This window comes from Branchiostoma floridae, chromosome 12 (genome assembly GCF_000003815.2).
Source record: "Branchiostoma floridae strain S238N-H82 chromosome 12, Bfl_VNyyK, whole genome shotgun sequence".
NCBI lineage: Eukaryota > Metazoa > Chordata > Leptocardii > Amphioxiformes > Branchiostomatidae > Branchiostoma > Branchiostoma floridae.
In genome coordinates this window covers 19,160,224-19,172,934 of record NC_049990.1, presented here as the reverse complement: position 1 = coordinate 19,172,934, position 12,711 = coordinate 19,160,224, and the positions used below count along the sequence as shown (strand labels likewise).

At 37.5% G+C, this 12,711-nt stretch overlaps 1 protein-coding gene across 3 annotated transcripts; it reads left to right on the top strand.

Moving 5' to 3' along the window:
- The first annotated feature begins 393 nt into the window (after positions 1 to 393).
- LOC118427719 (glycine receptor subunit alphaZ1-like) lies at positions 394 to 11,847 on the top strand. 3 transcript variants are annotated; one of them, XM_035837635.1, is made up of 13 exons: positions 394 to 760; positions 3,508 to 3,699; positions 4,224 to 4,312; positions 4,852 to 4,919; positions 5,099 to 5,203; positions 5,815 to 5,930; positions 6,458 to 6,540; positions 7,142 to 7,273; positions 7,411 to 7,489; positions 8,000 to 8,134; positions 8,649 to 8,832; positions 9,471 to 9,548; positions 10,266 to 11,847. In XM_035837635.1, the coding sequence occupies exons 1-13, from the start codon at positions 693 to 695 to the stop codon at positions 10,467 to 10,469; spliced, it is 1,533 nt and encodes a 510-aa protein (XP_035693528.1). In that variant the 5' UTR covers positions 394 to 692; the 3' UTR covers positions 10,470 to 11,847. The 3 variants fall into 3 exon arrangements, with proteins under 3 accessions (XP_035693528.1, XP_035693526.1, XP_035693529.1); XM_035837633.1 differs by lacking the exon at positions 4,852 to 4,919 and adding an exon at positions 4,689 to 4,756; XM_035837636.1 differs by lacking the exons at positions 4,852 to 4,919; positions 9,471 to 9,548 and adding an exon at positions 4,689 to 4,756 and having other exon boundaries at positions 396 to 760.
- The last annotated feature ends 864 nt before the right edge of the window (positions 11,848 to 12,711 follow it).

The window sequence follows — 12,711 nt, the reverse complement described above, 5'->3', positions numbered from 1 at the left end:
GACTGATAATGCAACAAAATCTATGAGAATATTATTTGACAATGTTAGACTAGACTATATGTTGATTATCAGCCCTTTCATCGTTGTGCGGCATATGGCCCGGTCGGTTTCCAAATCCACCAAATAAACCACCGAGTGAGCGAAGCTGATGAACCTGACAGACAACAGCTCATGTGCTTTAGCTGTATACTAGTATATGCTGCATGATTCCTAACAATGCCCCAAATGAATTCTGGGCGATCACATAAAAGTAACACCAAAGCAGACAGAATGGCAAAAGGTACTTTAAATGAATTGAATTAAGAAATTTCTTGAATTTGAAAAAAAAAACAATTGTCCTCGTACGCCACCCATACTATATTGCCGACATGACTAAGTTATTAATATATTTTGGCTTCGCCACCCAAAATTTACGCCCGCACGCTCGCCCTGGAATATGAGAGTTTGGGAGAGAGCCTCCTGAGTTCGAATTCCAACGGAAGCTGACTTCCTCTGGAATTTCAGCGCGTGCCTATGTGAAGGTCGCTCTCGATGGGACAATGCGGTTCATATGAAACTGATAACTTTTCAACCACTTCAGACTGGTCTGTGGTGCTGCTTGCCGGCTGCCGTCCACTGTAGCGTTCTTTATTTGGCTCCGAGCTATTTCTGTCACTCAATATGTGCTTACGAGTCCCCTCAAAGCGAAGGTAATGGCTATGTCCAAACATATGCTGGTCAAGATTAGCCTGCTTGTCTGCGCTGTGCTGTCACAATATGGGTAAGTTTGTGCTCAGTGGATCATTTTGCTAGATACCGGTAGAAAAACGTTGTATTTTAGCAGCGTTTGTGAGGGTTATGTTGCGCTGTTGCGAAGAGGTGGGGAGGGCGGTTGGGAGTTGATACCCGATCTCTGCGACTCAGCAACAGCTGGGTGACGCGGTCGGGAGTCAAGTTCTTGCGTCAACTGCTCTTAAAAACGCGATAATAATCAAAGACATGACCGCAACAACTTGGATTTGTACCATACAGGGATGTTTGTCGGCTTGTAGTGTGTGTTGCCTGGTAGAAATATGGATAATACTCTTGTGATTTATGAAAAATGCTACATATTTCGTCCCGGGTCTCGGCGACCCTGTTATTTGATACGGCCGTGACAGTATGTGGCGTCTGTTATGTTGGTACGTACATATCAGGGCACAAACCTTTGCGCCATATACGCCACAGCAACAGTTTATACCACTCTTTTTACATGTGTACCTCCCATAGTGTTTTGTCTTAACCAACCGTTTGAAAATAATCATGAAGTTTACTTCAGATCCATGCAATACCTACTCAGCAACGTGTCATAATTATGCCGTAGCTATTTATAAACGGTGGAGTATAGAAATTCGAAGGCTTCTGTGGTTTCTGATTGCCTTTACGTTAAACGTTGCTGTCGTTAAATTCTAAACCTCACTGTTGTTTTTCTGAGAAACGTAAAATGTACCTGTTTGCGTAAGTGCTGCACCTGTTTGTGTTAGTGAGTGATTCAGCATATCGCATTCTTTGCACGTGGAACCGCAACTACTATGAGTGTTTGGTATTGTACATGTTATAAATCTCATTTCCTATTTTACTATGAAATTAAATGATATACAAGTTGACAACACATCGATGAACATATGTTGGGTGTTATAATTTGATGATATGATTTTATGATAATATATTACCCATAAGTTGTAGAACTGTAACCGGCGACCGGAAATGCTGCTTGTATTTCTGTTAGGTATGGAATGTAGTGGGATGTTGTAATATTAGAACGTGGTACGATATTCGATTTCATGCTCTAAGGAATTGTGGGGGTGGGGGGATTTCAGTTTTGTCCGGTTTGTCCGGTATTCCTAATTATTCTAACTATACAATCATATTCATACAGAGTCTAATAATACTGCACAGCATTCCATTGTATGCAATGATAAGCTTTGTCCCAGCGCCCATATTATGATGCGATATTGTCTACATATAATTAGAAATATACACAAGCTGGTTAGGCTGTAGCTTATTTCGATTAAATGACTTCATGATTTGTCATTCTATTAAAATTTAGTGCAGTGGAAAAGACTGTATTATCAAATCAGTTCAGTGTAACTCGAAGATAAATCTATATTATTTTGAAGTATACATTGAGTAAAATAATTCTCAACGAAACGTAAAAATAATTTCCCTATAATTCTATAACCGTAGTAATTATCGAAAAGTTACTTTAAGCCATCACGTTTTGTCATATCTTGCTAATACATGTATGGACAAGACGGTGTAATATAACACGAATTTGAAGTATACATTTTACTTTTATTCACTGTGTCAAATGCATTTTTTAAGTAAAGAAAGTCAACTATCTTTTATTTTGGTCTTTGAATGATAACATTTTTTTCATATAACTACTGTTATATATAAAACAATACCAAAGTATCATTTTATTTCTATTTGGGCAATCCATAATTGGAACGTAAAATATATTTGATAAAAGGAAAATCTGTGGAATATCTTTAGGTTGGTAGACACGAGGCAATAGCAACATTAAGTGACAGAACCAAAAGTACAAAATGCGTCAGTTCAAAAGTATGCCAGTAACGAACGGAAATGTAGTAACACCCACTTACACCACTAACCCACTATATTACTCCAAACCTACATTATTGTGATACATACTAAAGCAGTGACGTTGCGTCTGAGTCGGTATAAGTTATTGTAATGCGGCAACCCTGACCTCGGGAAGACCGCCGTCTCAAATTATCCCGATGAATGTGCGGGGGCTCTGCCGGGGCATGCCTGGCTCGCGAGGGGACGGCGGGGTGTTCACAGTACGTGATCGAAACATAGTCAGGGAACATCACTTTCAATATAGAATATTCAATATTTCTACATTACATTTCTATTACTTAACATCTTTTAAAAAATTACAAATTTTGGTTGAGAATGACTTAGCCATATTTATTTGCGAATGATTCTGTCATACTTCGTTTCTTATGTGATATTGTTTGATATTTGTTAAACTTCTATTTTCATATAATAAATAGAGCTTATATTTACGCTATATATATATAGTTGAAATTCTATCTTCTTTTATTAGCTTTTTTTCGTATGCGTGGTTTATGTTTTTGTTTACATTAGTTTCTGTATTTAATTATTTTGTCTTATTTTGTTCGAGTTATGTATTTGAAAAGCAACAAAAATGATTTGAAAAAAGAATGTAAAAAAACTCCGTACATCCGGGCACGTGTTACAGTGTGAAATTATGTCATATAACATTATATCTAATAATATTTCAAAACAATTACGATATCTCAAAACATTCATCAACAATCTGAACTATGAGTGAACCGCAAGAGTGCAAGCATGTCATCGTTGTGGTACATGAATTAGTGTAGACATTCGTATCCCTTTGTTATCACTGTAACAGTGTATGCATGTCATCGTTGTGGTATAGGAATTAGTGTAGACATTCGTAACCCTTTGTTATCACTGTATGTATCCCATGAACAGAATGGTGCTGGAAGCTATGGGGGTATTCCCGTATGGCCGATATACCAGGGATGTTTCACATACAGCGAATGGAGCTTTACCCCCGCCAGCAGTGAACTCTGTAAGACCTCCTCCAGAAGACCAGCCAGAAACTTTTCCTGGTCCAAGAGAGATTCCAAGGGACAAGGAAGATGATTTTGACAACTCAACTATGTGAGTAAGACTGCCTCAGACTGTTGTCTGGACGGTCTAAGAATAAGGCCTAATGTTGGTCAACATAATGTTGTCTTTTTAATTTTTATTTTACGCCATAGACCACTAAGAATGATATCACTAAATAGCAATAGTATAAAATGCCCTTGTCTTCTCTGGAGATGATTTTGAAGAAATTATTATTTTTACCATCACCATTTCTTTGCTTCTGATGATTTTCTAACCTTTCCATCACAAATGTTACGATAAATGCTGTACTAGAGGCGGCAATGTATAACATATCAATGTATGATTATAAGTTCATCCGCGTCGGTAGTCAACATTATGTTACAATTTTAAGACCTTATATCCGTACGCAAAATAAAGCGCTTTAACAACAAGCTTTCGATCAGTTGGTAAGCGCTCTATTTTGTGTACGGATATAAGGTCTTAAATTTTAACATAATGTATGATTATATTAGAGAATAAACAGTAGAATCATTTGTTTTGCCTTGATTCGAAACAATCTTTCTTTGTTCTTTTAGAGATACAGTCGACGACAAAGTTACTCCGACAAAAGTATTTGTTTCCATGCTAAAAAAATACGACGAGAGAGTAAGACCAGATTTCAAAGGTAACCCAACATTAGATATACCAATGATAGTCACTAACATGCCCTTTTATTTGAATCTGCTTTGCTACCATTGATCTTACGTGAGCATCTTAGAAAGTATGGCCATGTTTTAGAAAGTATGCCCATATCTGAGAAAGTATGCCCATATTTGAGAAAGTATGCCCATATTTTAGAAAATATGCCCATATGTTAGAAAGTATGCCCATAGTTTAGAATGTATGCCCATAGATTAGAAAGTATGCCCATAGTTTAGAAAGTATGCCCATAGTTTAGAACGTATGCCCATAGTTTAGAAAGTATGCCCATGTTTTAGAAAGTATGCCTATGCGAATGGAATTGATCAGCAAGCTTTTCTTTCTTTATCCGTCGTTTGTAGGATCTCCAGTTAAAATCTTTTGCCGGTTGGTTGTGAACAACTTGGGTTCGGTAAAGGCTGCAAGTATGGTAGGTTCTACATCTTAGAAAAAACTTTTTAACTACTTCTATCAACAAGCTCTTCTTTCTTTTTTCTACCTGTCTCTCCTACCTATCGTTTGTAGGACCTCCAGTAAAAATCTTTTGCCAGTTGGTTGTGAACAACTTGGGTTCAGTGAAGGCTGAAACTATGGTAGGTCCGACGTTTTAGAACATTTGTGACTCAAATTTAGGTTGGTTTACTGGTAATTTTTCTCAAGTGTAGATTTTTATACCGATCACCACACTTACATGATTAATTTATGTCATGATGTCATGATGTCATGATGATGTCATGAATATTACTATGAAATTTGTTTTGCCCTATCCTAGGACTACATTGTAACGGTCTTCATGCGACAAAGATGGATAGACTCACGTCTTCAACATTATGACTACAACGACACTATCATTTTGTCGTCGCGTAATCTCGACAGGGTAATTTTTACATTTGTTTTTATTTACCTACCTACCTACCTAGTCCCTTGACCTCCAGGTCGTTGGGGGGGGGGGGGGGGGGGGGCAAGGTAGCCATGAAGATGGAGAGTTGTCTCTAGGCCCTTCTTACTGTTAAGATTTAAAGTACCATTCAATATTATTAGCATCCAAAATGGGCAACTGATGGAGATGAGATAGTACAGCGAGGTAACAAAGTCGACAAAATGGATTTTTAAAAAGATATGTAGCTATAAGTAATTGAAAGCAAAAGTAAGTTATATTTGAAACTTTCATAACTTTGTGTCTTCGCGATTTATGTAATGTAATAAATGTAATAGTTCGAAAAATGTAAACATAGTAAATTTCAAGGACTACTTATAAGTGAAATTGATGTAAAGCCCCAACAGTTTGTTTCCTAGTGGATTCTTAGAAACATGCTGTATATGTCTACGTAAAAAAACAAAATATGAATGATTAGAATGAGAAGTGTAACATATGTGTTGGCACCCGAAATCAGCTAAGCTGCCTGTTTTTGCCATGTATTGTATTGTTTGCAATGTCAATAAATTGAAATTAAAATGGACATGACCATCTAATTTGACCTTTGATAGGTCTGGCTTCCGGATATATTCTTCGTGAACGAGAAGGCTGCAGGCTTCATCTCAACCACAGGAAACAACAAGATGTTGAGAATATACCCAAATGGTGAAGTACTTTACAGCGAAAAGTGAGTTACTTAACATGCATGTGACGTTTGGCTATGGAGTATACATGTGCTCTACGGCACTGTACCCATCTTACTGATAATTGATGTACCTTACAAAATCACAATATCAGCAAAAGTAGCTAACGAAAAACAAACATTCTCCAAGAGTAATTTACAACGTCTGAAAACCACAACATCCACGGTAAATGTAAAGAAATAATGAGGAGGATTGAACATTTATTGACAAGAAATTATCTATGTTTAGTAATAGACCTACCAGGCTTGGGGCAACTGTTGCAGAATATATTTTGATATGTAAATTTTATACAATTATCAACACACACACACATACACACACGCACACACATGAATAAATACATACATACATACATACATACATACAAACATATACCTTGCTGGAGAGGTTGAAATTTTGGGTATGTGTTTTACGTATACGTGTTTTCAAGAGTCACTGATTGAAGAATTACGCTATTAACGTATACCTGCCCGTTCGTTTTTCTGGACCTGACTTCAACCTTTTTTCCCAGATACACGATGCTGCTGAAATGCCGAATGAACTTCGAAATGTTCCCGATGGACACCCAGGTCTGCACACTTCAGACGGAGAGCTGTACGTGTAACCTTTGAACTCTGCATGGACCCTTCTGTATTTGTACGCACAGGATTGCGAATAACATCATCGAAGAATGGCAACAAAGAGTTCATAGACGGTTTTCAGGCAAAAACGTTATATATTTTTTCCCTTAGTACGTTTTATGTATTCAACACAGTACTAAACGACGGCTACATTTCAAATATCAGTTAAAGTTGTTAATTCATATAGCTTGTGCAATAAATAAAGCTAGTAAACTTTCTTTAAAAAAAAAAAAAACAAGGTATATAGTCGTCGAACAGTGGTTTCAAATTACAATATTTGTAACAATTACAAATCATAATTTTAAACCACTATCAGTTGACATATGATATCCCTAATTACCCTGCTTCAAAGCACAACGGATATAGGTTACTCTGTGGATAGAGGTGAATCAAGGTTTACTATCGAAGTAGACACCACCTTTCTTTATTAACATCCCCTAGGGATATTTTTCTTCTTTCACTTCTTTTATACCTGTACGACTTGTAACATCTCCAATACCAAAGCAATACTTGTAAGCTTGTAAGACAGACCAGAGCACACGTCTAACTGTGAAAATTTTGTTTTTCCTTTGAAGATAGCCACACAGATAAAGACCTCCTGTTGATTTGGGATGAGAACCCGGTGGTCCTCAGTGGTGACATCGAGTTGCCAGAGTACATTTTGAGGGGTAAAAGGTATACAACTTGCGACAATGACAGAGACATAGGTACGTATGTCCAATTCTTTCCTTTTGTAAGCACTGTATTATTTTTTTGTGTTATCAATTTGCCACGGCCTTTTATTTGGTTGTTGGTAATCTTATCCATGAGAAAAAGGATTCACATCAATTTGATTTTTTTTCAGGAACATTCACCTGTCTCGAGGCACAATTCAAACTAGTCAGAAGACTGGGATTTTACCTGTTGTCCAGTTACATCCCGAGGTATGTGAATTATGTTATGGGTTTTATGGGTCAATAAGAAATCGATTTTTATTTAGCATTATATATCATTATAGTCATATATAATGATTGGGGATTGGCCAAATAGGAGTAAGAGTTTGATATTGATTCTTAGGCTATCATGCCATTGGCCACACAATATTTAGTTTAGTAAAACATCATATGATGCCATACATTGTTGCCATACATTGCACCATGTACAAATGCCATGCGATAAAGTTCCCTCTATGATGGGTGAGAATAGTTTTCGGCGGCTTGATTGGTACTTACATTCATCGACCAGATCTTATATTGCCTTATACTTGCACACCTCGATTTTGAACATTTACTCTCCCTAATTTCTAAGGCCAGATCACCCGCAGACAGTTTCGCCATCTCGCTGCCGATAACCGGAACTGGAGAAAGCTTACAGTCGCCTGCGCAGCAGCAGACGGACGATGATGACCGATGACGTTCTATAGAGTAAATCTAACTTTCAGTTCTGTTTTCCAGCATCATGATCACAGTGCTGTCATGGCTAACGTTCTGGATCAGCCCAGAGATTGCTCCCGCACGTGTGGCTCTGGGGATCACCACCGTCCTGACATCAACGGCACTGTTTGGTGTCAACAGGCAAACCATGCCAAGGTAACCACCTAGCGACTTCAGATGAAACTACATTACATGCTTTTAATACATTTATTTCCAATCAATTTTATTCAGTCAGCAAAAATCAATTGCCGTACATGTATAACATAACTATGATATCATCATTAATACATCATTAGTTGCTATGACCTATGTATTGACTGGAATCAGCTAATCATTGAATATTGAACATTGAATAACTGTAGGATGTTGTGTCTTTGAAGTAGAAAAGGATTGTCTTTATATTTATACCATGACAGAAAATGAATACAATTTTTATGGCAAATGTTAGAAAGTTATTTTAGGGAACGGTAGTACTGATTGTTAAACCAAGATTCTTAGTCATTGTGTTCGCTAATAAAGACTAATTAGCACGCAAGCAGTAGCTCTTTTTTTTAGATATATTTTTTTCTTCTTAATTGATATAACTGATCAAAAGCATTTGGATTGTTATACGAAACATTCCACTTGTTATAATGTGAGTTTGCGTAATGTATGTTTGCCTTCCCCCCAGATTCTCGTACATTCGAGCCATGGACATCTGGATGATGGTGTGCATCAGCTTCGTCTTTGGCGCTCTTGTTGAGTTCATCGCAGTCCACTTCATCTTCAAGAGACATAAGAAATTCGGCTTCCCCAAGAAAGTCAGAAACCTGGTCGGACTCAACAAGCACTGGAAGTTCAAGTACAGGAAGCAGGTTCGGAATTTTGTTGCCAATATGTGTTACTAATCTTGCGTATGGTTTGGTGCAAAAGTTGACTTGTTTTTAGCCTGTGTCTGTTTTTTTTCTGTTTGCTGCGTCCATGAAATCGGATGACCAAAAACCACTGAGTTTTTGTTTTATAACTGCAAGTCAAAAGTATAATGATAACAGCCTGAATTTCACATCATATGGCTTGATAACAGACCCCCATTTAAAATGGTTATAATTTCTTAACAATCAAAATCCAAGTAAATGCATCAAAGGAATTTGTCCCTGAGATTTGCAATTACATCTACCCCGCTGATCGCTTTTAATGTGCAGTGTCAATATTTACTTTCTACTTGCAATCCAAGAAACATTTCAAACAAAGGTGTTCTCATGGATATTTCTCTTTCGCTGAATTTAGCACTGCAGGTTAAGCTATAATCATCTGTGTCAGTGTAAACCATCTTTTCTACTTAAAATAACATCTCAAATCTTAAACGTGTCATTCTTGCTTCTGTAAAGGCAAATTAAGTTTTAAGAGGGTAATAAATTTACCATTGACTGACGCTACAAGAAGGTCAATATCTGAAATGCTACGCTCTGAAAGAATCTTCTCAAAGAAGACTATTTGCCTGTTATTATCGCAGGTATCTCGAGCTCGGGGCGAATCACCCCCATTTGGTGGGTCGCAACGCGAGTTGCTCGCGGGAGGGAATACATCGCAGGTAGCCCATCCGTTTGCCATGTTCTAATTTCGTCTGTTGCACCGTCGTTGTAGTTAGATACCATTGTTTTTAGCTCTACCCTCTGCTGCCTGTAGGTTAGGCCTTTTACTCAACTTTGTCTTTTTGGCGACGCCTCAGGGGCGAGCCAAATGGTATTTTATTTGGTGTCGTTTGGACCAAACGTGGCCAGTTTGTTTAAAATACTATATATGTTACATCTATGTGAATATGGGTCTGGAGTCTTCTCTAATGTAATGGTAAATAGACTTAACATCAAATGGGACGAGAGTCCATTGAATTGAAGGCAGCAGAGGGTCCAGAGCCCCCTCTCCCTATTGAGCTTCATTTGCGTAGCATTTGAGTTCTAGATGACCCCTCCCCCTGTGTTGTCCATTGTTGTCAAGCCATTTGATTGGATACACCACTAAAATGTATTGTAAGATTTGAAAGAACGCACATTTTACTAATTGCCTTTTGATTGCTTAACTTGTAGTAAGCTCGGAGTTGAAGAAAGCACGTTTTACTGAATGCTTACTGATCGCTTACTGTTTGGCTAAATTTCTGCATAACCTGCCTGCAAAGTCTTACGCATGGTATGCTGAAAGCGGTGGAGGCTTATAAGGTGCTTGTTCCAACCTCAACAACATTATTTTTCTCATACAGCCTACTGCATCAAGATGATAATCTGAATACATTTCTGGCATGCCTTGTTTGTAGGACAATACACCGTTGGATCTCGAACAAGGCACACCTAAAAAGAAACGTCGCCGACCCAGAAGGAGAACAGCAGCAGAAGTCACACTACTCTACCAAACAAGAGCAAGAAGAATAGATCTCGTTTCTCGGGTAGTATTTCCCACCACGTTCACATTCTTCAATATAGCATACTGGACTGTATATTTGTCTTGGTACGAAGCGTAATGGCAACAGACCTCTTTGTGAATACCATTTTCTATAGTGTCCTTCGTAAGTGAGTTGCTTTGTGTTGAAATAAGTGTATTTTGCTTTGTATGAAAGGAAATCATTGTCTTGAGCAAATCATTGTCTTATGTTGCGTCTTTTGGGTTTTACATATACTCGTGCGTATGTTGGGTAATTGTACTTAATGAATTTAAAAACAACTTAAGTTGTAATTTCATACATTGAATTTGAATTTGAATTATTACGAAGTGTTGGCAAGGAGGCGAGGAGGAAAAGAAATTTTTCTTAAAGTAAGTTGAAAAATTTCATATGATATCTTGTCAACAAACATAAATCTTAGATTTTTAGCAGTTGGTAAAAAAATTTCTAATGCATATGTCAATACGTAGGGTATTGGCATTTCTTTTACGGGTTGTGAAAATATTTCATTTCTTTGTACCAGAAAAGGGGAACTTTTGCTATAAGATAAATTGATAGCAATCGCCACATGTGTATTCCTTATGGTTACACCCCATAGGAATTATCTTGAACAACCTGTACAACTTTTCCAATCACATAGACTCCACAGTTATAACAATTTGAATAATTTGTTCTTCTGAAAGAGGAAAGTTGTTATAAACATTGGATTTATTCATATCTTAGGATTTGGATTTGTCTCCTTTTGATAATGATATTGCACAGTATTTCTTCACAAAAAATGTTACATGTTATTCATCTCTAAGGTTATTTCTGTGCTAACGTAAACAACTGACCAGTGTCTTTAGATGATTAGTTAAATAGCCTCTTCCACGCAATGCTGTTGATGATTCACAGCATGGTAGAAGGTCTTGCGCTGGCAGCCGGACTTCAATTTTCTTTTTCAAATATGGGTTATTGCTGCAAAGAAATGCATCTCACTTTGAACTTCATGTGGCATTCGTTACACCCATTCCACTAGGACGGCGTTCTCGCTGTGACCGTTCAATTTGACGGAGGGTTCAACGGATTTCGTTGATACAAAAAAATATTTTATTCTTTGTTTGTTTTATTGTCTGTTCATCGCACTTAACATTTTGCATTATATTCAAACTATGAAGTGAAACATCATAAAAATCTAATTTTAGTCAAGATCGTCGTCTATTGGAATGGGGGGGGGGGCACTGTGCGCTATGCATATACAAATATTTACCATTTTCATTATATAAGATTTTGTTATCAACCACACTTAACGCCACCCCTGCTCTGACCTTAATTCAAGCTCATGTCATTCACGTGAAAATCGTATGTAATACTCTCAATCGTTTGCAATGTACAGACTCTTAACACTTGGAAAGAACATAATTTATGATTGTGACTCTGTATGTGGAAATATGTGAAATAAACTTATGTTTCTAAACCATTGCGTAATCAGTGTGTGTTTAAAATGCCCTTATCCAGTCAATATAGGCTTTGTTTTTCCAAGGGGGTTTGCTAATTGTAAGCTAATATTTCACTTCGAGATAAACGAGAACTTCTAGTATCTGTATCTATATAGCCGGTATAACCGCCGTTCGGCGTAACACACCAGCTTCGCAGGCACGCGGCGCGGCAGCAGCTGGTTATATTACACCGAACAACCTGTCACACCTAACTTTAGCACATCTATCTGCAAGCGTTCTTTAAAGCTATCCAGAGAAGATGCCCCTACTGTGCTTGGTGATAACAAATTCCACTCTACGATAGTTCTGGGAAAATACGAATTTTTGAACACATCAATCCTAGGTTGGTAACTCTGGTACTTGAAGTCATGGCTGTTTCTTGTTCGTTTTTGAGCTGGTATGATATAATTATCAGTCCACCAGCTTATTGGTCATTTTGAACTTATGATCAAATCATTAACCATCGGTAATGTGAACTAGAACGTTTGGAACCTAGCCAATGTGGGGTATCACACACCAAGTTACAACGGTTGGTACAAGAAACTAGAATGTAGGCCCCAAATACCACCTAAATATGCAGATTAGTGCAGGTAAAAATGGATCTGTGCACGTATTTCTGGTGCCTACCTGCTCCTAACCTGCACTGGGTCCATGTACATAAATGTCCTATAATGTAGATGTATGGGGATTGTTCTAAGCTGCATTGCCTGTTACCACGTATATATATATATATATATAAAGTATAAACTAAAAAGAAAAAGCAATCATGGTTCCTGAACAATTCTGATATGATCTATACTTCCTAAATTCAGAGTGGTGCAGGTAATATTTGTCTGGTGCAGGTA